Source organism: Haliaeetus albicilla, chromosome 3, assembly GCF_947461875.1.
Source record: "Haliaeetus albicilla chromosome 3, bHalAlb1.1, whole genome shotgun sequence".
NCBI classification, from domain to species: Eukaryota; Metazoa; Chordata; class Aves; order Accipitriformes; family Accipitridae; genus Haliaeetus; species Haliaeetus albicilla.
This window is the reverse complement of record NC_091485.1, coordinates 3,939,625-3,966,285: the sequence shown is the minus strand read 5'-3', so window position 1 is coordinate 3,966,285 and position 26,661 is coordinate 3,939,625. Positions and strand designations below refer to the sequence as shown.

The following is a 26,661-nucleotide window of genomic DNA, read 5'->3' as shown; positions in this document are numbered from 1 at the left end:
TATGTCAATAAGCAAACTGTAGATAATAAGTAATTATTCCTTCACATAAGCCATTCATATTCCATTATGTCCTTATATCAAGATTGGCTTGGCTTGCTGATCTATCACCTCCATAACCTGAAAGTGAATTTTCTGTTAATACCATTAAGGTATTAGAACAGTCCCAGGGTCTTAATTAGTACAAAGAAAGTAAAAAGCTTCAAACCTTTTGAAAATGAAAATATTAATTTTTATTTTTTCTGGATTTGTAACTCTTTTATATTTATTAGAATTTCAAAACTAATTTATTTTTTGAACTTTAAAAATGTAAATTTTGTTTGAAAACATAGAAACAGATTTAAAAAAAAAAATCTTTTTTTTCCAGGAGGGTCAGCAAGACTGATCACTTTTCCAAACAGTGCTGGTTTTAGTTTCCTCATCAAGAAATTCCAGATCAGTTCTAGTTACTTTGATTTCCCAGACTGGATTCCATAATGTTTGTGTCTCTCCCCAGTTTTTTATCTTCTGCCCTTTAACATTCTGAGTTTTCTGATGACTTCTGCATTCAAACCCTCTTTTTCAAAGTCTCTACATTTGTGCCAGTAATCATAGAACCTAGTCAGAAAAATTTTCTGCATGAAACAGACAAGAGCATCAGTTTATTTATCTTCCTCACTTGCTAGCAGTAATTTCTGTATTAGATATTAAGCTGACATTAGAAAAGGAGTATTTCAACCCAATGGGCCCAGGAAGGAAGGACAGAAAGGGAGCACAGCGATATTACTTGGGAAATTGCGTGTTGTCAGGGGTCTGCTCCGAGAACTCTGTTCTTACTCCTGGGTCAGCACTCTGGTGTCAGAGACCACACAAGGAAATTTATAGATCACGTGCAATGAATTCCTGGAACCTATTGCCAAAAAAAATGAAAAGAAACAAAAACATAGGACAATGAGTAACTGGAACCTTTAAGCTGATCAAAGAGAAAGCAAACCACTACCTACCTGGCATTAGAAACATTTCTCAAGGACTTTAATTCTCTTCGTATTCTGACTTTGCAAGAAAACTACCCCTGAATACTGTAAAGACGGCAATGTCGTCAGGAACAATACACCTTCTGTAAAGACTTTTTAGAGTTTCCTGCAAATTGTGGTCCTTTTATGCAGAAAACATATACATTTTCTGCATTGCAGTAAGCCAGCTTTCTCTCCACAATTACACCCTTTTCACTGCCAAGGCGAAAGTTAAGCTGCTCACAGTCTGACTGGGGAGACCACAGAGCTATTTGACTCTCATCTTCCCATTTCCTCTGATCAGTTTTGGCAGCTGGGGATGAATCGCATTAAACTTTCCCTCTATCTGCTGACCCAGACTGTTTATTAAGAGAGAATAACTTCATCAGACGGGGACAAAGAGTGACTGACAAAGGAGAAAGCAATCCCCAGTTTAACCAAAGGTTGTCAGTGATATTTGTGAGATCCTTGACTACCAAGGGGAGCGACCAACTGCGCGTTTTGTTGAGCATTCAGAACCGCCAACGTAATCCTACTCTAATTTCTGCTTCCTCAGGGGAGATAGACATTTGCAAGTACCCCCGTGTACCCCAGCCAGGACTTTACTGTAGCCCAACAAGAAGTGATGCCCTCGCTGCCACACACTGAAGTAATTTGTGATTGTCTGAAGGCAACGAGGCCCAGAATGGCTCCTTTCGGTGACCCTTGCCTCCTTTATGTTGCATTTACGTTTTTGGTGCTCATTGCAAAGAAGAAATCTGGGAAGTTATCGAACTCTTTTAAAACAGATTTTAGCTAGCTTGCTTAAGGCAAATCCAGTTAACAGTCAGGAAATGTATGATGTCCCCTTTCTTATCCTCTCTCCTTGTACGCATTACCCTTCTCTCCCTATAGTCACACAGGTCATAATCCATCCCCTTCTTGTTTTCATGTAGTTTAATTAATACACAACTTCTGTAAAAGTCAGCCTTTCTACCTTGCACATTCAGCTAAACGTCCCCTTCGCAGCCCTCAAACTTACTACTGCATCTGGGCTTCACTTAGTCCAACACTTGAAGCGCTGCTGATAAAACAGTCTCTTTGGTTTTCTTTGCTGGCTTCACCTGTATATCAAAATAAGAATCTTGTCTTTGTCATTAAGGCTTTCCCTCGCTTATTCTTACCCTACGCTGCTGATTTGGGTGTTGATGTTGCTTTCCTTTTTGTTAGCCAAATTAGTTCATTCCTTCTCCCCCGGTGTCCTTTCTGCAGGGAGGAGCCCTCTTTGACGGAGTCGGAGTTTTCACGTGTGCCTCAGTGTTCCCCCTTACTGGGACCTTGTCAGCTTATGATGTCTAAACATGTAAGAAGTTGTAATTGTAGAAGTGAACACTAAGAACACGTAAGAAACAGGTAACAAACTGATCATTCTTCAGGAGACCCATATGCCAGTGTACTAGGTCTTCTGCATCATTGTTGGTTGGAAAGCTCGTGCTCTGAAAGATACAAAGAGCAATAAGCCTTGTTACTTTCTGATATTGTCCACCTCCCTTACCAATAAATACTTTGCACAACTTAAACTGCTCAGATGACCATCTCATTGCTTTTGCACCTTGCAAAAGTATGTTCAGAAGTCAAAATAACAAGTTACCAGATTACAAAATCCACCTGCTTATTCAAAAATCCACTTCTGACATGCCACAAGTATAAATATGCACACAGATGCACTCCCCACGAACAATTTATGTAATGTTGCTGAGAGGTATTTAAAAATACGAATATTTAGCTTTTACATACCTTAAAGTAAAGCCCACTCTCAGATTGACTAATATAAACTGATCACAACTTTATGAATACCCTGATTACCTTTAGAAAGATTTATAAGATATTACTGGATAATAAGCCATTGGCACGTCATTCTATATGCCAACCAGCTCATTGCTGCCATAGGAAAAATAACACAAAACTAAAGGTGATGTAAGTTAACACTGCATGGAGGATGCAGGTTTGGAGAAGGAACTAGTACATTAAGCAAAACTGCATGGCAAGAAACTTCTTATACCAGTAGTTCTTAAGACCAGCCTTAAGCTTAAACTTACTAGTTTCTAGTAACCCGTCTACCAACATCTGTCTGTAAAGATGTGGTAAAGAATTTTGTAACAATAATAGAGTTCCTACTAAAATTTTATTTTCCTATGAGGAAATTCAATGGTTGTCATGTTCCATAATAAAAAAAAAAAAAAAAAAAAAGGCACTTGACTGCTTCAGGTTGCTTTGTTTTCAGACTTTGCAGTGTTTTGGCTTCTGAAAAGACGTAGAATTTCCAGACTATATACTTTTGGATGCTAGCTGTGTTTCGTCCCACATGCTTGTAATCTGAACACATTTGAGATAATTTCTCTGGAAACAAGGATTCACTCTTGGTTTTCAGGCTATAGTGTGCTCTCCATTCTTGAAAGAGAATTCCCCAGTGAAACTGGTGAGGTTAAAATGATTTAGAGCCTTTCTGTCAGAGAAACAATTCCATTTTCCATCAAGTTTAACATTCTAATAGTTATCTTTGGGGGCTTGATTCAACCTCACTGAAGTCCATCAGGCTCTTTCCAATGGTCACAGAGCCAATGGCATCAAATTTTCATTTGGCTTTGGTCACTACTGCCTGATATTCGATATACTTTCTTTATCATTATACTCACAGCTAGCTTTATATAGATAATCACTGTTGACACTGTGATTATTTAGATTTTTATTTATTAACCTGCACAGCTATTGTTCCCTACAATTAACGCAGCAGAGCTGGGAGATGTTCCAGACACCTATGTGAAGGCAGCCTCGTTTGCGTTCAAATAGGTATCTTGGCATTTTGCAAGAAGAGGTTTCTTTCTTTCTTGACTTTGCTATGAGGTCAATAATTTTCCGTAAGTTTATGTGGGGAAAAAGTTTGTTGAAACGATACCCAGGGCCTCTTTTTAACAATAATTTTCCCTTGCTATATCTTGCCAAGATTATTTAAGCCTCCCAGTGCATATTTATAGGAAGTTTGGACAAGGATGGAAGGAGGATTCATTTTTTTGAGCTCTCGTTCAAGAGTCTGAATATTTCATTGCTTTATTAAAAAAGAGAATTTTCACCCGGCTGTAGCTTTTGGATACCTGCAAGAAATGTGTTTTCACAGGTCACTCCAAGGTTTTTAGCACAAATGTTTATATCCAACATGTGGTCACGGCACATGCCTTTGTGGTGATGGATACACTCCAGAGCCTTTGCCACCTGTAAGCCCCTCACCTGAGCCCTGCCCGGCTCTGGAAGGGCTTTCTGCTCCCTCTACCAGGGAGAAGATTTCAAACCACTGCTGTTAAGCAAATGCGGGGCTCTTCTACGACAGGCTTGGCCAATGTCGCCTTGAGACAGATCCAGTACAATGTTTACTGGAGGCTATGACATGGCTTTGACCTCACCTTTGCCTTCAAGTTTGTCCAGTTTCAACTGCTGTTGGATTTTGCTGCTATTTTCCTTTTCTTTGTTGCTTGTTAACTGCTGCTCTTCTTGTATTACCTTAAGTATGGATCAAACAAAGGAAAATACATATAAAAGTTAAGACTAGTCATTTTGTCTGTTGTCTAGGCAGAGAGATCTGAACACTCGCCAAGAGAGGGCTATAAACTTATTTGTAAGATTTTAACATACGCTTAAAGCACTTCTGGTCACCATTACAGAAATAACGGCGCAGGATGTGCCCGGCGATTCTGGGAGTCCCGTTTGGGACACTGAAAGGGTCTCACCCTCCCCCGTGCTGGTACATGTCTTCTGTACATTGACATGCTCCACGGTGTTTTCCAGCTAGATCCAGATAAATACTAAACGAAAGGCTCTTGACTTGGCTCAAGCAAGAGAGCAAGCTCGGTGGAGTGTTGGGAGCGGGGTGGGCGCTGGGGAGGAGAACAGCCCCCTCTGACTCCCGGGAACTGAAAAGCAATATTATTGAGCAGAATACCTCTGCAGATGGATGAGTCTCGCTCAAAAATCATTCAGGAAAAGCCGGGAAGAGAGGCCCTCATTGGCATGACACCTCACGTAGACCGTGTTCCTTTCAGGATTTCCCAGCAGAGGTCCGTCTCGTCAGAGAGTTGACTAATGGAGTACAGCCGTCATTCTTCATTTCCTGCGAAGAAACTCGCAAGAGGTAAAGCTTCAAGAACAGCCCTCTCCCTTTTCCAAACTGCATTCCCATCAGAAAACTTGGAGAAGTTATAATCGGAAAAAAATGTATTTCTTTTCTTTAGTTGTGTGTTCTCAAATTGTTCTGAAGGGTCTATAAACCAGGGCATGCAGCTGTGCAATGGATAATCCGCATACTTACTCGTTCCCTGACTACAGGCCAGAGGCTTCTCTGTGACAACGTATGAGTTCTGACTGGGCACCAGGTCTGAAAAATATATGTACGCATTGTCATTGCACATCTGGAATTTAGAATTGCTAATGGATATGCTGTGATAGAAAAGAAAAGTGTCTGGCCAATAAACTTGGTTTATATATTTATTTTAAAAAGCATTACCACATTTCTGGCTAGTAGCCTTTCATCCTCTAGACTTTACACCAGTGCATCTGGAATGCTAAGCAGCTCTTTCAGGGATGCAGCCATATCCCAAAAGGCACCTTTTTTTATTTGAAATAACTTGAGAAACTAATTAAAAAGGAGGAAGGTGGTGTTTTTCCCTACGGAGGCTTACATACCTAGCATTTTATATCAGCTCCTACAATCTCAGAAACCATAGGCAAAAATTCTCCGTCAGACTCTCAGTTAACCTCGTTTATCTTCCAGGATGCCACTATAAACACACATAGCTGTCTTTGAATAAGGTATTTTGACCTTACTGCGTGTGCAGCTCTAAAGAGCAATTACTTGCAAGCAACTTGTTGCAGGACCAGCTGGGGAAATCTGAGCATTTTGAGTTTCTGCGTGTCACTTTGACCCCCCTCCTCACTGTAGTCATCAAACCTGCGGGCAGAGCAGATGCAAGAATCCCTGTGCTACGGCTCACCCTCCAAAAGGCCGGGGACGTCCCTTTCGTCAGCTCAGTCTCTCTCAAGTGCTGGGCAATTGCAAGGAAAGAAAGAATCAGACAACGGCAAATAGAGAAAACTGCAAGACCACTGCCTGTCCAGGCGCGCTCATAGGTGGCCACCAGAAAATTACATACCACGCTGATGCACGAAATGTATTTCAGCCAAGTCAAAGGCACGGCTCGCTTGCTGGCCACCTTTACCGTTCTGAAGCCCTGCCAGACACGCCGAGCGTTTCATGTCTTGATGCAGAGGCGATCTGAAATGCTCCCCCGCGCGCAGGTAGTCTTTCATTTTATTTATATTTGCCTCTATAAATCTCATACCTTTACACAACGCGCTCCGTGCAGAGAGTATTTTTAAGGCAGGAACCAACTCCAAGCCAATGGCAGCGAGCAGTAACTTTGTATGTTTAGTGAGGATTTGTAGGGCTGGATTACTGAAATCCTGGAGAAGCAGAGACACATTTTCATTTTCTTCAATCAAGATTAGGAACTAGGCTCAAACTGTGAAAGCAGGGGTAAAAGATCAGCTTTTTAGGATCAGACCACCCAGATGCTTTAATGGCAGCTGTTTTGCTGTCGACATGCTGGCTTTGCAGGTGCTTAGAGGATATGAAAAAAACAACCCGTGAACCCCCCTTCCCACCCATTTCCCACCAACGCTCCCATGATTGGCTTCATCAACAAAACCAGAACCAGCCCAATCAGTGCTTTATAAAGCTTTATTGCAAGATGTGTTTACATAATGCTGTAGAGGTGAGCTTTTTAACTACTTATATCAAGAAATTTTGGACACAGGTCTGTGGTCAGTTTTCCATAGTGACCCTGCATGGCACAGGAAAAAAAAAAAAAAAAAAAAAAAAAAAGTGTGATTCCATCTTTCCAGACAGTAAAGTGGGGAGAGTGGGGGCAGAAGATGCAGATGAGGGGTGTGTTAAAAAGAAAATCCCCCTGGTTTACACTAAATGTGACAAAGCTTTTGAAGGATCAATACAAACGGTAGGTGAGCGTCGTGTGTAATAAAATCTTATAGAGTAATTCAAGTTCTTTATGAAATAAAACTGAGAAACAAAAATGCAGTTTCATGGACAATTAAATTTAACATAAAACAAATTCACCTAAAATGAGAAAACAATAAGCAAAACCAAAAACTCAACCAAAAGGACCTGTAGATAATATCTCTGACCATGCATGGCTTGTTTTTTAAATTACAATTCACAGAATAACACTGCCGGAAAGCCTATTTTACACTATGCTACACAGAACATGAAAAAACACGAGTAGTGACATTTACACAATTTTACAGTATTTCTCCTTCGTCTAAGAAACACGTCCTTTTCTACTTTACATTTTTTTACAATTCCCAGCTCACAAAAAAAGGACACTATACGCGCAAAGACAGTCTTTAAAAAGGAGAAATGCACCCAATGCTACAAATAAACCTTTTCTTTCACAGAAGCCTCTGTATTAGATAGTGATTAAACAAAATATATCTCTATCTGCCACTCAATGTGAAATGGACTAATCAGAAATAATTTTAATATTTTTTTTTTGCGTAAACATAAAACTATACAACATCTCCGAAACATCTTGCGTTACTTGCTATGTAACTATTAAACTGCTTGCCAAAAACTTCTTGGGATGGCACCTGAAACGCCAAAAAAAGGAAGGTGGGCCTTACACGTCGGTCAAGCGTTTGCAATTCATTTTCAACAGCTGCATGCAACCCACCTCAACGATAATGAGAGGAACGGTATGCGCGTAGCGAGCGTACGAAGAGAGAGGAATATGCTCATTCTTCCATCGTCCCTATACATCCTTTAGATAGAGGCAGGCAGCGTGTTCGCCTGCCCATGAGCTGCAGTGGGAAGATGAAGGACGTGGAACTGGTAGGCTACCACCTTGTCCCCATTTCACCTCAGTGAAATCAAAGCACTGGAAAAACAATAACCTGAATTGGGACTACTACCGTCGGCCGAACGGTTTCTAAAGCGTTTTGGAGAGACGCTTGCTGCTGTTATCACTGCCGGCAATGCTGGTGTAGAGCAGCCTGACCAAAAGGAACCATTTTCTGCACCTACGACAGCGTCAAGCCCCTTAGGTTTGCAGTAGGTGTTGTAGCCCTCGCTTGTGACTTTTTGATGGCTTTTAGCGTTCGCCAGGGCACGTTTAGAGCGTAGCACACCAAGGGTTTAAGGTGCCATCCTGCTGCGTTATCTAGTACCTTGAGGGGGAATGGAGCACCTTGCAGGAGCCCCTTGCTGTTCACTCACATCAAAACTCCTGCTCCAAATTTCTGTTAAATCGGGACATGAACTCTTATCTAGATATTCACATGTGACTTTCTATGAAGCTAAAGCCAAAGTCTTGTCTATCTACAAATCTGATGCCTTATTTTGCTGACAGAGTCAATCACTACAGAGATTTACAATAAAGGGGGGGTCAAAAGAGAAAAAGAAATGTATTTCAAAAACTGCTTTTGACGCTGTTCCCAGTATTTATCGGAGCAAGAAAGACCCTCATTAAAACACCATTTTTTTGTTGATTTTGGATTATGGACAGGGATCTATCAAACAGAAGGGTCACACATAGCAGCCAAGGGGCTATAAAACATCTGGAATCCATGAGCCTGGTGCCTGGCCTTACTGAGAGGTGAAGAGTGATGAATTTAATTTTTGTGAGGGATCTTTCACTCTCCATTGTGGCACACAGCATTCCCTGGGGGTGTTTCTTCACCGCAGCCACATAACTGCTACTGAAAGTTATCCCTCAGTTGGGAGCGAGGGAATACAAAGTATTTGTGTGCAGTCTCCTTTCAAACACCAAGGGAGATGAAAGGAAATTAGGATAGCTTCCCTTTGGCGGCCATTTCATATGCTAAAGTTTACCTCGGCATCCAAATCAGGAAGGCATTACGGTGGTAGACAGACAAGTTATTGGCAGCAGATGGGTGCTGGAACCAACACCAGCAGCGACTCTGAGAGCTTGGTGGAGACACAAAAGTCTGGGCGCTACATTTGCAGCTGACTGGTACTATGAAAAAGAGAAGAGAGGTAGTTATCATGGCTGCAAATGGTTAAAACCAGCCTTCGTGGATCTCTAAGTGAGAAATGGGAACACGCGTTACTACGTCGTCTTTCCGAGACCTTTATATTTGTCACAAAAACGATCCTTCTCTCACATGCATTTTAAAACAACTGTTACATCCTAGTGATGGGCTCTTTTGACGATGGAGGGGCAGGCAGCAACTCAAATCCTGAAGGCTACAACCCGATTAGACAGACAGAAAATGGCATGCAAACATAACCAATCCCTCCATTTCTTCTGGAATCCACTAGTTAGATGAAGTGGAACAAATGTTATTCCCCCAGTCAGGACATGCTAGCAGACTCCGGAGGAACTACTGCCACCTTACAGACTAGCACATTGGGCCGCTGGCCGTTTTTATCACGAACCAAAATGGAAATCTTTTCTGTAGTTATTGCATTGTTACTGTCTTTGATGATCTTGTTGCAATAGACACCGAGGACAGTGGAATTAATCTTACTGTATACCACTGCATAACAAGACCAAGGTATCCTTCAGAAAAATCGATATCGGTTTTACAGATAGAGAGCAGGAACTTAGGCAAAAATCCAGAGAAACAAACATAGTGGAAAAATGGACAAGGAATAACATGCTTCACATGTAAGACACTTGCATCCAGAGAATCTGAAAGAAACTGGCTTTTTTTCCTGAACTTATTCTAACCCCACTCCCCATATTTAATTTTCTCCTCGATAAGGATTATATGAAGTTTTGCAGAATTTTTGCACAATTCCTGGAAAATACATTGCCCAGCTATTAGTAATTCACCAGCTATGTTGTGTTTCAGACGCAGATGCTGTACTATGTCTAAATGAAACACAAATTTGTCTCCTGTTAGCAAGTGGTCACCAACAGCCACCTGCGTTGCACATTCAGCATATTTTAATGAAAATATTCAGTTTTAAAAACTTGTTTGATTTTCTCCCTCCAATCAAATATAAGGACCTCCATCAACGTAAATGTATTTTGTTACATTTTGGCTTCTTTTATCACTTAACCAGTATAACGGTTCAACATAACCGCTACATTCAGGGTGTCTTCCTCTTGTTTCTGACCTCCAAGACCTCCACAAACCCCCCATTACCTTCATTTCTTTGTTCTAAGCATCCTTAAGAGACATTTAAAAAGTCCATAATGATGAGCAGCACATAAACATCCACTTTAAAATCCAGATGCTTGTAGGTCTCGCTTATTTTACAGTGATATGCCACTTCTATTTCCTAACCAGCTTCCTCCTTTTCATAGCTTTCAAATACACAACACATTTTATTAATTACAAAACTACTGCCTTCTGCCTACTTGTATAACTGACTTTTTAACGAGCTGAGGGGAAAACCAGATCAAACTCAATGCTATCCTTGAGAACCTTTGCTCATTAGTGACTTTTTACCCATGAACTTTGTTGCGTGAAGATCCAAGGTGAGGGCAAATAAGGAATGAAATGTTACGATTGGGAGAGGGACAGTGTAGATAGCGTGTTCCACCGCAGATCTCACTGCAGTGTTGTCTGCTACCCGGTTCTCTCATCACTTGGATGCTGTGCTCAGTGAGATGGGACAGACGACCGAGGTTTCAAAGGTTTATTGTGTTTGGTTCAACTATCCTGAACAATCTTCAGCGATTATCCTGTCCTTAATGAGAGCAGAGCAGAATAACTTGTTGACGTACCTGACCTAGCTCGGGTGCCAGAAGCAACATAGCTATGGCATTAGAAGCCCAGCACAGACTACTAATTCATCCTACTTTTCAAGTGTGTTTTGCAGCCAAAATCGAACCCAGTTAACTAGCTACCCTAGTTAATTAGTTCCCCAGTTAACTAGCTTGAAGGAAGCCTCAACTGTTACTGCTGTGCAGACACACCCTTAATCTCAGAGGCTAAGGCAATGGAAAGAGATAATCTTGTGCATCCTTGAGGATCAATTGGTCACATACAGACTTTGGCTTAAAAAGTTCCCTTTTACGTTACTGTTATTTGCAGTTCTCTTCAAAATGCTTCAGCACTGGCTAGGGTGACTGTGTGCAATTCATCTTTGCTGCCGTATACGTCCTCCACTTAAAGGCAGATGAGTTGACTAGAGGTTCTTCAAACACACATGCTGAGGGCAGTTATAAAAGTCAGTTATAAAACAGTAAGATAAGGGCAAACATATTTGAGTGTTCACTGTGGCACCCTCTCCACTTGCATCGAGGATAATCACAAAAAAAAGAGTAAAGAATAGCAAAAACACAGCAGGCTTTTAGCAGGGCCATTTCATATTCAGATCCATTAATTTGAAAAAAAAAAAATCACCACCACGTTATCTTGCAGGAGAGAAAAGCAGCATGAAGGGCACAGGCAAGTGAACAAAACTTCTTGACCTTAACATCTGAACGCATTTATCGAGCATGTAAAACTGTTGGCATAGATCTCTCTGAAACTGTACAAATGCACAGTACAGCCATAACTCAACACGAGGGAGGTATTCTGTGTCCCCTCCTCTATGTGCATGCTGCTATGTACAGTATAAGTGTGTATTAATACACAGGAATTCAGGATCCTGAACTTTCCACTTGTATTGCGGGCCATCTCCTGCCCCATAGGGTGAATCCCACTGAATAACACTGAGTTCCTACAAAAAGACATTCTTTTCCTCCTGTCTGGGTGGAACGGCAAGGCCCCAGAGTGAAAACCATGGTCCAGCTAGCTTCAGCAGGAGCATGATTTCACGCCATGACTGTGTGTGTACAGAAACACGCACACATGTCCACACATTCATTCTGTACATATACAAAGGTACACATACATTTTTACATTCTTTGGTGGCAAAATAATACAAAAAAACCCAACCGAACCACAGGGTCGCACAGACTGCACATCTTTGCTTAATGAATCTGCTTCAGGAAAATTAGGGTCGCTGTAACAGGAGTTATTTTGCCTCTTTAAGGACTGTTCCTTGCATTGACAAAATGCCATACATTTACAATGACTAAAACGGGGCACAAGGAAAGCCAACGTAAACACAGCTCACCGGACAGATAACTTGGAGAGAGCCCCCTCCTACCCAGGTCAACACACCACGAGAGAAGAAGCCATACGCTTTCACCTACAAGCACTCATGCGCTTTCTCAGTTACTGTCCAGATGTTGTGCTGAGCTGTGGCACACCCTTCTTCTGCCCTGGCCGTGGGGGGGGTGTTTCGCTTTTTGTTGCTTATTAAAATCGAACTAAGAGAGGATGGGAAGTCAGGAGCAGCAGAGGAGGCTGGCAGGTCGATGCCACACCGAAGGGTTGTCAGCCTGTGTGCTTCAGATGAACGGCTCTTCTTGTCGTCACCTCTGGGACGTCAAACCTGCATCTCAGAGGTGCTGATGAGGCCCAGTGCTTTGGCTTCTTCTGGTGTCAGTCCACTCTTTAGTGTCCTTCTCACTGGATGGTCATAAATTCCCAAAGCAGGCACAAAAAAAAAAAAAAACCAACCAAAAAAAAAAACCCAACAAAAAAAACAAACCAAAGAAAATGCAAACAATTAGAAGAGATAATTACACAAGACTTTCAGCTAAAAAAACCCCTGTTAACATGCAAGGTGAGTCAAATCAAAAGTTGCTATGTACTCAGGGCCTCAAGTTCAGAAGTACTGAGTAACGCCCTATGCCAAATCCATGGGACCATCAAGTACGCAGCAACTCCAGTCAGGCAAAAAGACATTTGTCACGGACATTTAGCATTTTAAGGAAAAATACCACAGCGTTTTAAGATTTTTTTTTTTTCTCTGAAATTGTATCAGTTGATTTTCAGTCCATCAAAAGTATCATCTGCCCTATTATTTTATAGTTTCATCAAACTTTTTAAAAGAGCTTTTGGATCTTTACAGGGCTTAATTGAATTTGTCGCTGTTAAATACTATGTGACCCTTTAAAGGTGTAAAAAAAACAACCAAAAAGTTAAAAGATTAAAAATGTGACTATTTTGTAGTCGATTCAAACCATTAAAACTATTGTATTCATACACGCTCCCCTTTCTTCTGTAATGTTCCCCTGTCCCAGCCCCATTTGTGTCATCTTTGCCATTAGCAGTCTGCAGCTTTTTAGTTGAACTTAAATGATAAATCTAGGCCAAAATCTTGTTTCTTAATTTTCTATAAAGTGTTCCGAACACTAGCCCTGACATAAAACTTTTAAAATTTGTGATTGCCTTTTTTATTCAGAAACAAGTGACTATGTGACTGCACACACTGAGCATTAGTGTCCTCCTAGTTTTTCTGGTGCCATCATTTTTGGGTGGATGGGCTTTAGTTCAAGACACAAACGGGGTATTCACTCTACACTTTGACGTTCCTCAAGTACAAAACGCACATTCAGAAGTTTAAGCTGCATGCAAAGCATAAAAAATGACTTTATGTTGAACAATATATATCCGGAGCCCCAAAATAATGAAGTCTAGAGGAAACTCTTAGAGAAACCAATTGCAGACAGAGGTTAAGCACTTCCTGCATCACTATCATCTAGCACAATTAAGACCTCTAACTTATTAAGATATTCAGTCCATGTAACTGAAACTGGGTGGTCACACTCAAGGGTCTAGCAGGAGTGAGAGGAGGGAATGGATCGGAATAGAAAACAAGAGGATAAGAGAAAGGGAAAATACGGCGTAGTTGAACATTTCATACCATGCAGGTAGGACAAATGTGATCTGTGATAGTCAAACCGCTTTCATCAGTTACTGAGGTTAATCAAATGAGCTGGGGGTGCCACGTGTAATTGTTCCTCCATTATCAAACCCTTACTTCAAAGTTTTTCTTCAAGGCCCTGTACTTTCTCCTACAGTATTGCATACTTACTAAACACCGCTAGGAGTCTGCATGGCAGCCTTTGCTGATATCTGCTTTTTCCTACAAAACCGATGAGCAAAATCTTCAAGTTTAACAATGCTTAGCTTAAAGCAGCACAAGGTTAAATGCAACTGATAAAGCCCAGATTAAGAAAGACTAAAAAAGTACTGCCAGAAGAGCAATACACTTCAAAAAATGCTCTGGTCTCTGTGGTGCAGAATACCCAACGTGGACTTTCGAGTCAGTCCTCATCACTGACGCCCTTTTATACTTCTCAAATTTGATAACCCAGTGTCCACGGTGACAAACGTTTATTTCTAGACATAAGCTATGACATACTGTAGTGGGTTTCTGTGGCAAGGTTTTGGTAGCAGGGGGGTTACAGGGGTGGCTTCTGTGAGAAGCTGCTAGAAGCTTCCCCTACGTCCCATGGAGCCAATACCAGCCGGCTCCAAGTCGGACCCACCGCTGGCCAAGGCTGAGCCCATCAGCGATGGTGGTAGCACCTCTGGGAGAACAGATTTAAGAAGGGAAAAAAAAGTTGCAGCAGCACAGAAACTGCAGCCAGAGAGAGGAGTGAGAACATGTAAGAGAACCAGCCCTGCAGACCCCCAGGTCAGTGCAGAAGGAGGAGGAGATGCTCCAGGTGCCAGAGCAGAGATTCCCCTGCAGCCCGTGGGGAAGACCCTGGTGAGGCAGGCTGTCCCCCTGCAGCCCAGGGAGGTCCACAGGGGAGTAGATCTCCACCTGCAGCCCGGGGAGTACCCCACGCCGGAGCAGGTGGGTGCCCGAAGAAGGCTGTGACCCCACGGAAAGCCTGCACTGGAGCAGACTCCTGGCAGGACTTGTGACCCCGCGGGGGACCCACGCTGGAGCGGTCTGTGCCTGAAGGACTGCAGCCTGGGGAAGGGACCCACGCTGGAGCAGTTCGTGGAAGACTGTCTCCCATGGGAGGGACCCCACAGTGGAGCAGGGGAAGAGTGTGAGTAGTCCTGCCCCTGAGGAGGAAGGAGCAGCAGAGACAACGTGCGATGAACTGTAGAGTCACGTTAACATAGGCCAATACAACTGATTTTCAGAAGAGCTTATCAGAGACCAGCCAAAAGTCTCTGCCACTAGACTCAAAGTGGGATTGGACATTGCTCCCTAAGAGAGTATTCCTCCTCTGTGGACATGAATTATCCACAGCGGCTATACTGTTGAACCAAGGAAACTGTCCCTCATCAGAAAAACAAATATGCGTACAGGAGACTGAACTTTCACGGGGTGGCTGTCTAGACGACATTACATCTTCCCACTGAAGGCAAAAGTGAACTGGGAAACTGTATGCAGAACAAATTTCCACATTTGAGACACTTTGGCAAGAAGTGTCAAACCAAACGTATTCATGACTGCTCTCACACATATCCCCAACTCTCTCAGACCACAATCACACACATTTGCAAACTGAGCACAATAGCCGCAGTAAAACAAAGCTGTTTTTCTTTTCAGATGGTGAGACAGGAAAAGTGAGGGAACAAGCAGTTGTTATTACTCTGTGTAAACATTTACTAGGAACTGAGGTGCTCTGCTAACGCTGGTCGTGTACCGGAATAATCAAAATTCTGGTCTTATTTATGACAGTGTAAATCCAGAATAAACTTATTTAGGTCAGTACAATTACTACTGCACAAATAACTGTGGCTGAGACTCTATCTAACAACTGGAAAGGAAACGTGTGCCTCTGTAACTTCCATCAAGCAGAATACAGTTGTATTAATCAGGCTGATGGTGGAATTTAAACATTATGGGATTAGTAGTTTACTAGGGAAAGCCGAATGAATTTACAGTAACATATAGGTCTCTTCAAAGAAAATTACAGTTTATATTCAGAAGTCATAATCAGGAGTTAGCATACCGTGGTAGAAACCATCTTCATGGACAAACAAGCACAAAAGCTAAGGAGTCGTCTTTACATTCCTCTCTGAATCTCCAGATACCTACCTATCAAACGGACTAAAGTCTTAGTCTGAGGACCTCGTGTATAACCCTCAGATGACTGAAAGAAAGAAATACTGTATGCAGCATGTGGCAAGGACAAGTGCCCTGTTCTGGGTTTGCTGTGTGACTCACACAATGGAGGCCAACCCCAGGTTTGTACTTTTTGTGCCACTGCAAAACAAGTAGAAATGGCAATACTTGATGAATTGCTGGGACATACACAGCTGTAATTAAACAAAACAATCTCTTTGCATCCCTCAGTTGATTGTTCTAACTTATCTCAGCTCTCTTATAACACAGAAAAAGATAACTTGGATTTATGATATTCCAGTGACCTAAGCTTTTAAGGCCAGCGATTAGGAGAAAAGAGCTCCAAACCATGTAGGACTTTGGTGGTCATAATGACATTGTCAGGAAAACGGTTAATAAAAAGCAAAGATGTGAAGAATCTCTTCAGTGGCAGAACGGTTCCCATAAACCCTGAGGGTATAAACTAAGCACGTGGGGCCAAATACTGCAAAGTCCTGTGACTACTGGCAAGATTAAGGCTGTCCAGCATCAACGGGCAACCGGGAGGATAACAGCTGACAGAATCACAGTCCAGACTCAAATGAGTGAATTCTTGCCCCTGCAATGCAACAGGCCGGTCTGACACAGATGAATCCACTTGTAGTCTGAAGTATTTTGTACTTAGGGAGATGAAAGTGGCCTGAGGAAGGGTCTCTTCATATGAAAATTATAACTACCATGTGCAAACTACAGTACATTTCCTCATCTGAAGATACAGTGGATAGATGCGGTATCAGTAGTAACACAACAACAAGTTCTTGCCCCACTATTCTCTGCACTGGCTTGTGGACTACGGAGGCTTGTTGCTGATGAAGCCAGGAGAAAGTTGAGTTATCTACAGGAGCAGGGACTACTCTGGGAGCTAGCTGAACCTTGTCTTGACATGCTGTTAAACAGATGTCCTCAGACATTTGTCTGTTTCCTCATAAAGCGCTTGGTAGGGTTCCTCTACCTTAGGAAAGGTCATGAACACATTCAGTCATCAAAATTGAATGCAGAGACATATTTTCCTTCCATGTTTTATAGGCATTGCAAAATTACATTTCTCAAACTAGATCTTCACTCTCCCCTCTTCACTGAACTCTGTCGTGTCTCTAACTGGACTAGACATAGTATCTTGGCTTGTAAAACTCTTGGCCTGCTGCAGATCACATTAAACTGAGTTATGGAATGTATTTTGGAGGCAGTGACAATAAAAATAAGACTTTCAAATGACCTTTTAGGTTCTTTAAGCAATTTTAAAAACATTTGCTAAAGAAACATAACATAGAGAGAAAATAACTTTTACTCTTGTCACAAGCAAGGCCTGCTGAGATCCCATAACCAAGAAACTAAATGTTGTTTTTCTGGGGTCAGAGGGTATGATATTCTTTGTTAATCGGGAAATCTAGAATTTTATTTGATATCCTGGCAGAATGCAGTGTGCTTATAATGAACTCGATGAATTTGACTCTGCCTGTTGGGTCAAAATCTATACAGACACATAGCCCTCACTGTACAGTGGGAATGTTTTAAAAAGAGTAATTCCCCAAGTGTAGCTTTGTCAGAGAATATGATTATCTAGGGTTTGGTTGGGTTTTTTAAAGAGCAAATAGCATTCCTAATTTCCCCCGCCCCTACCTTTTTTTTTTTTTTTTTTAAGATGCAATAAACAGGAAAGATCAGTCTGGCTGGCGCCATTTGTTCTTACATTTGCGATGGCTTTTGGCGTGTGTGTCTACTTTTGTATGGATGAATCCTGAAATGCAGAATAGATATGACCATTCTCCTGCTCAAGAAGTCAAAGAATCAGTGTCATTTCTATAACAAAGATGTGGCAGCCACAGAACTTTCTTTTGGTCCCAGCTGCATAGGTAATGCAGCTGCTAGTTGCTGATTTGGAATGAAGAAAATTCCAGGTGGCTGTAAATTATATAGCGAGGACAACAGGAAGGGCAGATTATAAGAGGCAATACAGGCCAGCTCCATCATCCCCTTTAATTTAATGTATTTTAGGATTATTTTCTGTTACCTATCCCCACTCAGCTTGCACACTCAGTCTATTTTCTCATATATTTACATTTAACATTTTCTCTTGGACTTTACTCCAACGAGTCCAGCAACGGCACTTTGCAACTCAAAAGTTCAATCCAGACAGTCTTGCTCATATTCTCCTATTTTAATCCTTTTCTATATTTGTGTTTTTATGTCACTATCTATATAAGTTATACTTATGATTAACTATGCATACATCATTGCTGAATATGAGTAGGCCTAAATGCTTAATAAAAATACTAAAACACTCTGTGTACAGATTTTCTTACAGGGATCTGTAGGTGAATTTTTGGATTTTATCACACGCTTCTCTGAAGAACTCCAGCCAACCGAAATGTGGTCTTTGTCTGGGTCAGCCACATAGAAAGCTCCAGGAAACAATGCATTAGTATGTATTATTATTGCCCTGCAGCTTTGCTTTGAGTCCTGTTGACACTTCATAGGTGGCACAAGTCTCTCCTAACAAGAAATTCTATAGTTCGCAACCATCTCCAGGTGTAATTTATGGTGGCTGTGACGTAAAGAGGAGTGCAGCAGTGGAAAAGGGCAAAGTGGCATTTTGTAAGGAAAGCTTAACTTGTGTTTCATCTCCAGGTGGCTTATGTTATAGGGAACAAAAAGTAACATTGCTTTAGAGAAGGTGGGCTGCATGAAGAACATAGGGGTTTTAAAGTAATACTTAACATGTAGTTGAAACTGTTAAAGTTTCCAACTTTATGTATTTCACAGGTCATCATTTACATAGTCCCAATAGTAAAGGAGAAAAGAAGATTTAACTCCTTCCTTGAAAGCCTGCTATGACCCCCCCCCCCCCCCAATTTTCAGGACTTCTGTGAATTCCACTATAAAAAGTTACTGCTAAAAGCTGCCATCTCTATCATCATTTCTGCCACCTAATCTCACCAGTCAGAAGTGCTTCCACTATTAACAGGTAAAGCATCAAGAGCATAGAGCTCACTAGCAACTGAGTCTGCATGTAAGCCCTACATACTATTTTCAAGGTCAGACTGTACATTAACAATGCACAGGACAAAAAAAAAGGCAGGAGATGGGATGCAGAAAGTAAGCCATCTAACACAAGTGTTTCGGGCACGCAGCCTTTACATCCCATTTGAAATTCTAAAATGACCCACTAAGGGGGTAGCTCAGGGTTACGAAGGCAGAGCTGTCTGTTGGAGAGGGACCGGGCAGAGGAGCGTGACCGTGTTTGCCCACCCGAGCTCTGTGGAACGCAAATTAATTACCCACATTAGGAATCCGCGCTGGGAAATAAAACAGTAAAAGGCATCATCTCTATGAGCCCATCAGATTAAAAATAACTGATCAAAACCAATCCTGTAATTATGCTAATCAGGTGGTGTTATTCCACCTAGGGATCAGCCATATATATAGATATAATTTTTTAACGTATTGCTGGGGCAAGATAAATTCAAGGTAGCTTTGCGTGAACCATTTTTCTCATTTTCTAAGAGACACTTCCCTCCAAACGCATTTGACGCTCGCATCCAAGCGCAGTCAAATTCCTGCCTTCGCTGATCCTTGTGCTAAACCCCTTCGTGGCAGCAGAGGGCTCTTTGGCAGCTGCGATATCGCGATGCTCTTCTGGAAAGCCACATACGAGATGGTTTTTTGTTACTGCGCTTCTTTTGTAAGGCAACTTGAAAAGCCACCCTGTACTTCCCTGTCTTTTCTCGTTCTCACACGAAGCGCTTTCCACAACAGCTCTGTGAGCTTGTCAGCCAGCAACTCACTGCTGCTCATTTCTTACTCGGATGCTGAACGTAAATCTTTCAGCGGGCAGGAAGGATGATGTAAATGAGGAGTAAATTACCGACCCGAGATAAACTTGCAAGCCACTTTAACGCAGAAAGAAACGGAACAAAATACATATCCTATCAGCTTAGGGCTCACAGTGTGCAATTCAACCATACATATTTTTTCAATACTTAAAACTTACGTATCCCACTTTTGGGAATGAATCCTGTGACAAGAATTCAAAAACCTTAAACTAGACCTTTAAAATATGCCAATTGAAATGAAAACAGAGGGTAACATAGATGAATTCACTGACACAGTGAATTGTAAGCTGGCAAAAGTGAAAAACAGCCATTTGTATCTCTTGTAAGATGCAAACTAATGAAGCAAAGTTATTTTTTCTACGGAACTATGGTTGAAGAAGTAGCAAAAGTGTATACTGTAACAGAAGTATTTATATAGAAAATGTCAATACATATATTCTGCGACCTGGGAATATGAACAACTTTATTTCCTATGTATACTGACATCAGTTGCTCTTCATCAGCTGCTCATCCCCTGCCAGTTTCTCCCACATTACCTTCAGCTTGGTCTTCCCTGCAATAAAGAAAGTGCCATTGGGCCAAGAAAAGACGGCCAGAGAAATTCCAGCGCTTGTAAATCCTTGTCTAGAAGCCGATGGGAAGCTGCATCCAAAAAACCCCTCTTTTTGGTTCTCCCAGCGCTGGAGACACAGCACAAGGACGTGCCAAGGGTCTGCCCACGCTGCGGGATCCTGCTGGGACACGGGCTTCACCTCCCACCAGGATGAGCTCTTTACTAAGAGCAAAAACCGAGCAGCGGCTACCTCTTCCTCCACAAAGCAGCGTGGCTGGGTGGGCATTTAATCCCATGAGGTGAGGAATTTAGGATTTTTTTTTTTTTTTTAGCCACTCTAAAATCGCTAGGGACAACCCATTATAGCAGCGGTTTTCTCCTTGTACCTACACCACGTCCTCTGTGCTCGGGTACCAGAACATACACGTATATGTGAATGTCTGTGTAGCGTTCGACATCTCTGTCTTCCCCCCTTGAACTGAAATAAACAGGGATTTTGTAAACGTCGCATATTTAATTCTGACTTCCCGGGTCAGTGCAATGACTTCTCACCCTTTTTTCAGTTGCTGTATTAAAACAATGCTGCTCAATTTGGAGCAAATACTAGATTCCACAGTATCTCTAAACACCGGTACTGGAATCCAATGCAAAGTTAAGGCATGTACTTAATGGTGCAGGCTGGGTTAATTTTATATCTGACTTTCCTTATATAAAAAAGATAATGCTGTTTCAAGCAGAAAGTTTGATGAGGATAGGAGCCCCAAAACAAATAATTTGTATCAGAATAAAACTCATTCTAGAAATGACTCATAGATTCCTCTAAAACAGTGACTGGAAAATGAATTTAAGCCTCTTTTACAAGCAATTTTTTTACTAGATTTTTAAACCAGGCTTTCAAAAAAACTTTTGTTTTGAAGGCTACGTGATGTAGAACTGTACAGAATGATAACTATTTCACTTTCAGAGTGTTAGAACCAGGCAAACACTCTTGAACAAAACTTGAGATATGAAAGATATAGTTTGAAACTCACAGAGACTGCCAACAAAATACATGGGTACTACACATCTGAACAGTTAAAAAGCAGAATGTCTGCCCCTGTCTGTCAAGGTCAGTTATTTCAAAAGAAAGCTATAAACCCCCCTGTAATACACATTGTAAAGCAGAAACCGAACACTCATAAATAAGTATGTACTTACTTAGAAATGGCATTAATACCAACAATCATGCTTATATGTCATCGATTACAATAGACAAAACTGAAAATACGGAACCAGCTATTCAGCCTCATGTTTCAAATAAACACACTGATTTACAACTATTAAAACTCATGAGGAGATCTATAGGTTACTAAACTAACCCCACCTCTCATATTTGTTCTCCTACAGCTGGCACAGCCCTCTGGCACAGATGAGATAGGGTCTACCCAGGCCTCACCCCGATCAGGTACATCAATTTCTACCACTTACTGTGGTCAACTGTATTTATTATTCATTCATTAACTATTATTAATAATTTTTATGTATTGTTTGTATTTTTATTTATTGTAGATCACAGGGTTTAGTTCTGACATTTTTGCAAAGATCTTGCCATCCTAAGGATGAAAGAATGTATTATTTAAAAGACATCCAAAAGACACTAGCTATCTTGGCATCTGATGGAGATAACCTTCCAGCTGCCAGAGTTTTAAGCACTTTATCTCACGTTCTGTTTTCATTCAATAATTAGATTTTTATTAACTGGGTATTGACCTTCTGAAGGCTCAGTACTTTGTGTGAGGACAAACAGATACTGAATACCATCGGTGATACATTTACTTTTTCTAAATGCAAAGAATAGTTGCTAAACATGCATCACTAACTGGATTACTCTGCCCCCTTCTCTAGCTCCTGAGAGGATCCAGTTACTCAAATCCAAAATAATTAGTTGCAAATTCTAAGTGAAGTTGCTTGCCTTTAAAGCATTTTGTATAGACTTTCTTCTTGTAAGGTTTTTATTTTTTTAAAAGCACAATTTCCATTAACTCCTGCTTTTAGTCAGGCTATAAATACCAGAAGAACAGTCTCCCTCCTGGTATTTTGGCACTTCTGTATCTTTTCATAGCCAGAAAAAGTAAGTGGAGCGACGTGAAAATGAAAAATAATGAAAAAACAAAGAAAAGAAGAAGAAGAAGTTAACCGAAGCACCCTATGAATGCCAAACAAAAATTACACACCTTTGGATTCAAATAGTCTCCCATCTAGTATTTTGTTTGCTTACAAACGTGTTTATTCCAAAGCAGCATTGAACGTGTTACTAAAACCTGTCTGAAGCCTGTCTCCACGCCTGGGCCTTTGGCAGAGCTCTCTCCCATGTTTTGGCACCTGACGACAGTGCGCTAACTCCTATTTCACTTTTACTGAAGGTGGAATTTAGGATGAAATACCTGACCAGGGACGTTCTGTAGTTAAGTTTAATCCACCGGCCCTGAGTTTATTTGTCTAGGATTCAGGTAATCTTGACTCAATTCCTATCTCCTCCACAGTCTACTCCTATGAGCCTGACAGATTACTTGGGTGGTGCCTCAGATCCATTTCTGCATAATGACTCTAAGAATTCTTTACTCCCTGCAAGTCGTTATGCAAATAAATCAATAAATCCTTATGAGATGTTTCCATATCTCAAGGGTCAGTCACAGGGTATATTTTTAGGCTGACATGTGATTCCAAAGCCTAATAAAAGAACAAGGCATTATCATGTCTCTCCTCTCTCTTTTTTAAACATCACAAATAATTTTGATCAAGTTGTCTCATTTGAATATTGGATTAAATTCTGATTCAACCATTATCTGCTCCAAACCCATTTCTCTAACTCAAATCTAAAGCAGATTTTCACTTTTAATAAAATCTAAGCAAAATAAGAGCACACACACGGAGAGACCCTGCGAGATAAAACAACGTGGGAGGAAAACAAGCCTCTCACCCTGCAACGTCCTCATGCAGTGTCTCCAGCAGAACCCAAACCACCGCTGCGCTACTTGCCATCAGATATTAGTCACACCTGGGCCTTACATTACAGTTTACCGTTCAGGCTCAGCCCAAGATCCAGCTGCAAACAGTCTAGTCAAACCATCTTTAAAGAGCCATTTCCTTGGGGCAGTTATCTGAAATTATTTGTCTGCAAGACCGCGTCGGGATCCTCACTCTCTGACCACTGCCTTGACTTTAGGGAGCCAGGAGACGCGTTTTCAAGCGTGAAGGTTGCTAATACTAACAATTCGTAAAGGAGGAGGAAGATAGTTGCAGGTTCATGTTTTAGCCTTAGGGTAATTGCTCGTCAGCTGGTCTGGTTTTGGTACCCTGTGGCTTAATCGGCAAACCCTTAGGACCTTCTCTTGGTCCTTTTTCAGAGCCCTGCCATGGCCATTCACAGAGGTCAGAAATCAACCCTGTTTGGCTCACAATTTCCAAGTATTGCTCTGCGTATGCCAGAATTAGTGCGAATACCTTCCACATGCTTATTCACGACCATTATACTGGAGTTTGATTTTTTGTGACGCTGACTCATGGGAATCATATCCTTCTCCTGAGACAGATCCATTCGGTTCAATGAGACCAGGACAGAGACGGCACCTCCGTAAGAGCCTAATCCTGAGAGAACTGATTTTACATTAGGGGGTGGATGTTTTAAATAAACAGCCAGGACAAGAAGGAAAACAACGTTATCTTTCTATTTGTCTATTACGGAGTTTTGGGGGGGGGTGTCTTTTAATTAAATGTACTTAAATAAAATTTTTATCTTATGGATGATACTGCTAGTCTTTGTATGTCTTCTGTTGCCTCAAAGCTGCCATGGCTATAAGACCTGTTTTTCTTCTCCCGCAATTTGAAGCAATTGGCACAGGCTGGTTCATCATGGTGTGAAACTCTCATTTAGCAAGAAGATTTTCTAAGCAGCCCTATTCTTTATGTAATTTCTTCTCTTACCTCACTTCTTGTAATCTTCACAGCAAACTCTGCTCATCTACCTTGTATTATTTTTTTTAATTCAGCTCTCTGTATTAAATAACCTCCTTTCTTGACTGGTTTTTGAAATCTCAGTGGTATCTCATACAGAGAGTTTAATTTTTGTTTCCCCAAATCCATTGGTGCAACGCCTGTAATACTGCTCTGTAAGCTGCTAAAATTAACTTCAGCAATTGTATTCCTTGGAATTTGGACTATCAGAGTGATTCTTAAAACTTCCTTATCCCAATTTTCCTTTGCACTCATTGTTTGTTATGGCATCTTTGTGAAGGTCACCCTAACCTTATGGGAGAACCAGACAATCGTAATTATATTATTTTTTATTTCTTTCCTAAGTTGAACAGCTCTCCATAATGTTATAAAAACCTTTCTCACAGAAAGCTGCCCTCAGTCTTCAAGAACAGAAACAGTATATTTTCAACCCAATTTGTATTTTATGCTTTTAAAATATAGGGAACTGACATCTCTTACAGAATTAAGTCCTCTCTCTGCAGAACATCACAGAACTCAGTCGGTATGCACCTACCACGGACCTTAGCTTTCTGGAGTCCATTTCAGCTCCCACTGAACAAATTCTTTCCTGCTAGGTCTCAGTCAATTTCAGTCATATCTGGATTTATCAGTCACCCTTTGTATCTTCAACCAACAGATACAAACGTTTCCATCTGTCTTTTGCTGGATGACTCGCTGCCTTATTTGTCCTCCCAATTTACAGTTCTGCTGATTACTCTGAGAGTTCAAACTCTTCTACGTCATTAAGATCTAACTAAGCTCTCTGCATACCAGATACAGTCATGCTGCTCTATAATTACAAAAGGTAGAACGGTTCAAATGAACATGTCAAAATGTCTCATTTTCCCATTACAACTATTTCTTGAATTTAACTTAACCTTTTCCATATTCCTGTTTCTGTTTTCTCCTAGTTATGAATGACTTGAGCATCACTTGCTTTTTACTTCACATTTTTCTATTTATTTCTGGCAAAAAAATCCCTCGCTCATGAGAACCTTCTACCTGAACCACACAAAATGTTTACAGTGCAATTGCACATCAATCTTTTGGGTTTCTGATTTTGCTAAAAACACATATCTCAGGCTCACCAAAATCTTTTCTGAATGCTAAGTAAGCCTGACAAGATTTCCAGTTCTGCACTGAAAGCAACGAGACATATGCAATACAATGGACAGTGAAAATCATTCCTTTCAACTGACTTTCGCTTTGGTGTCCATGAATAAATTGAGTACCAAGCTCACAGCAAAAGCCAAAGGATGTGTACGGCAGCCTGAAGATTGAAGGTGGCGAGTCAAACCCATCAGATAATAGGGTGTCTTTGCTCTGCAGATAAGAAATGTCACAGCGTCTGCTAATCTAAGTCATTGAAGTATGCCTAAAAATCTACTTTCTAATATCTTTAAGGAGGACTTGTATTACATTTCTATCTGGAAGATCTTCTGCTCGTTTAACTCACATCATGCATTGACAAGGGCTGGTCTCTGCTCATTTCCTGGAGGTGCCATATTATCAGTCCAGCTGAGTGCATTTTGAACTGCTTCATTTATTCAACATCCAGGTATATCAGAGTGAAACAGTTCAGTTAAGATATTCTCCTTTCACACTTTCAGCATGTCAGCTGAAAGGGATGCTAAACTACTGAACTTTATGTTTATTTTGAAACTGCCTTTTAATCCACTTAAAGAGTCTCATCCTGATCTTGAAGAACAAACAAGCAAAAGAGCTGGATTCTGTCATGATTAATTACAATGGAAATCAGTCCCAGCCTAAACATTTACTGAATGCTTAATCCCTGTTAATGTTTATACTGAATATAAAAGCCAGCTCCAGGGAAAAATATATAGTATTTTTATTATCATTATCCTGTTTTGTTTTGGTTTTTTTTTTCCTGCAGCAAGTGCTTCCTTGGGAAAAAGGTACCCGGTAAAAAGCAGAAATAAGACTTTTTGGCGTGTGTGCGTGAAGATAGTGTCGCTAACAGAGGAAATATTTTAGCATGGGATAAACCATGGAAAAAGGCAAACATACAGGAGGTTTATTTGATACGCACAAGCCAACTAGGGCAGTCAGCACGTGCAGAACATCAGAACCGTGTGGGGAAGTGGGTAGCAGCAGAGGGTGATGCCACAAAGAGGTACGGCACAGTGTATGACGGAAAGTAAGACAGACAATCCAGTGTCAGCTCATTTTCTTTGCTTAGAATCTGGCTCATCTAACTAGAGTGTCCATTTTGCTTTTGCTCTTGCCACATGCAGAAGGTCCTTTCTTAGTAAGCTGGGGAAA

At 41.1% G+C, this 26,661-nt stretch overlaps 1 protein-coding gene across 6 annotated transcripts in view; it reads right to left on the bottom strand.

Moving 5' to 3' along the window:
- Window positions 1-6,742: 6,742 nt before the first annotated feature.
- Window positions 6,743-26,661, bottom strand: part of FHOD3 (formin homology 2 domain containing 3) — a 393,264-nt gene continuing 373,345 nt past the window's right edge. For all 6 annotated transcript variants that reach the window (XM_069778694.1, XM_069778696.1, XM_069778703.1 and 3 more), the window contains one exon: window positions 6,743-12,527. Coding sequence is in view for 5 of the 6 variants with exons in the window: in XM_069778696.1 (XP_069634797.1) it covers window positions 12,445-12,527 (83 nt within the window). In the remaining variant the exon portion in view is untranslated. The remainder of the gene's footprint in view (window positions 12,528-26,661) is intronic.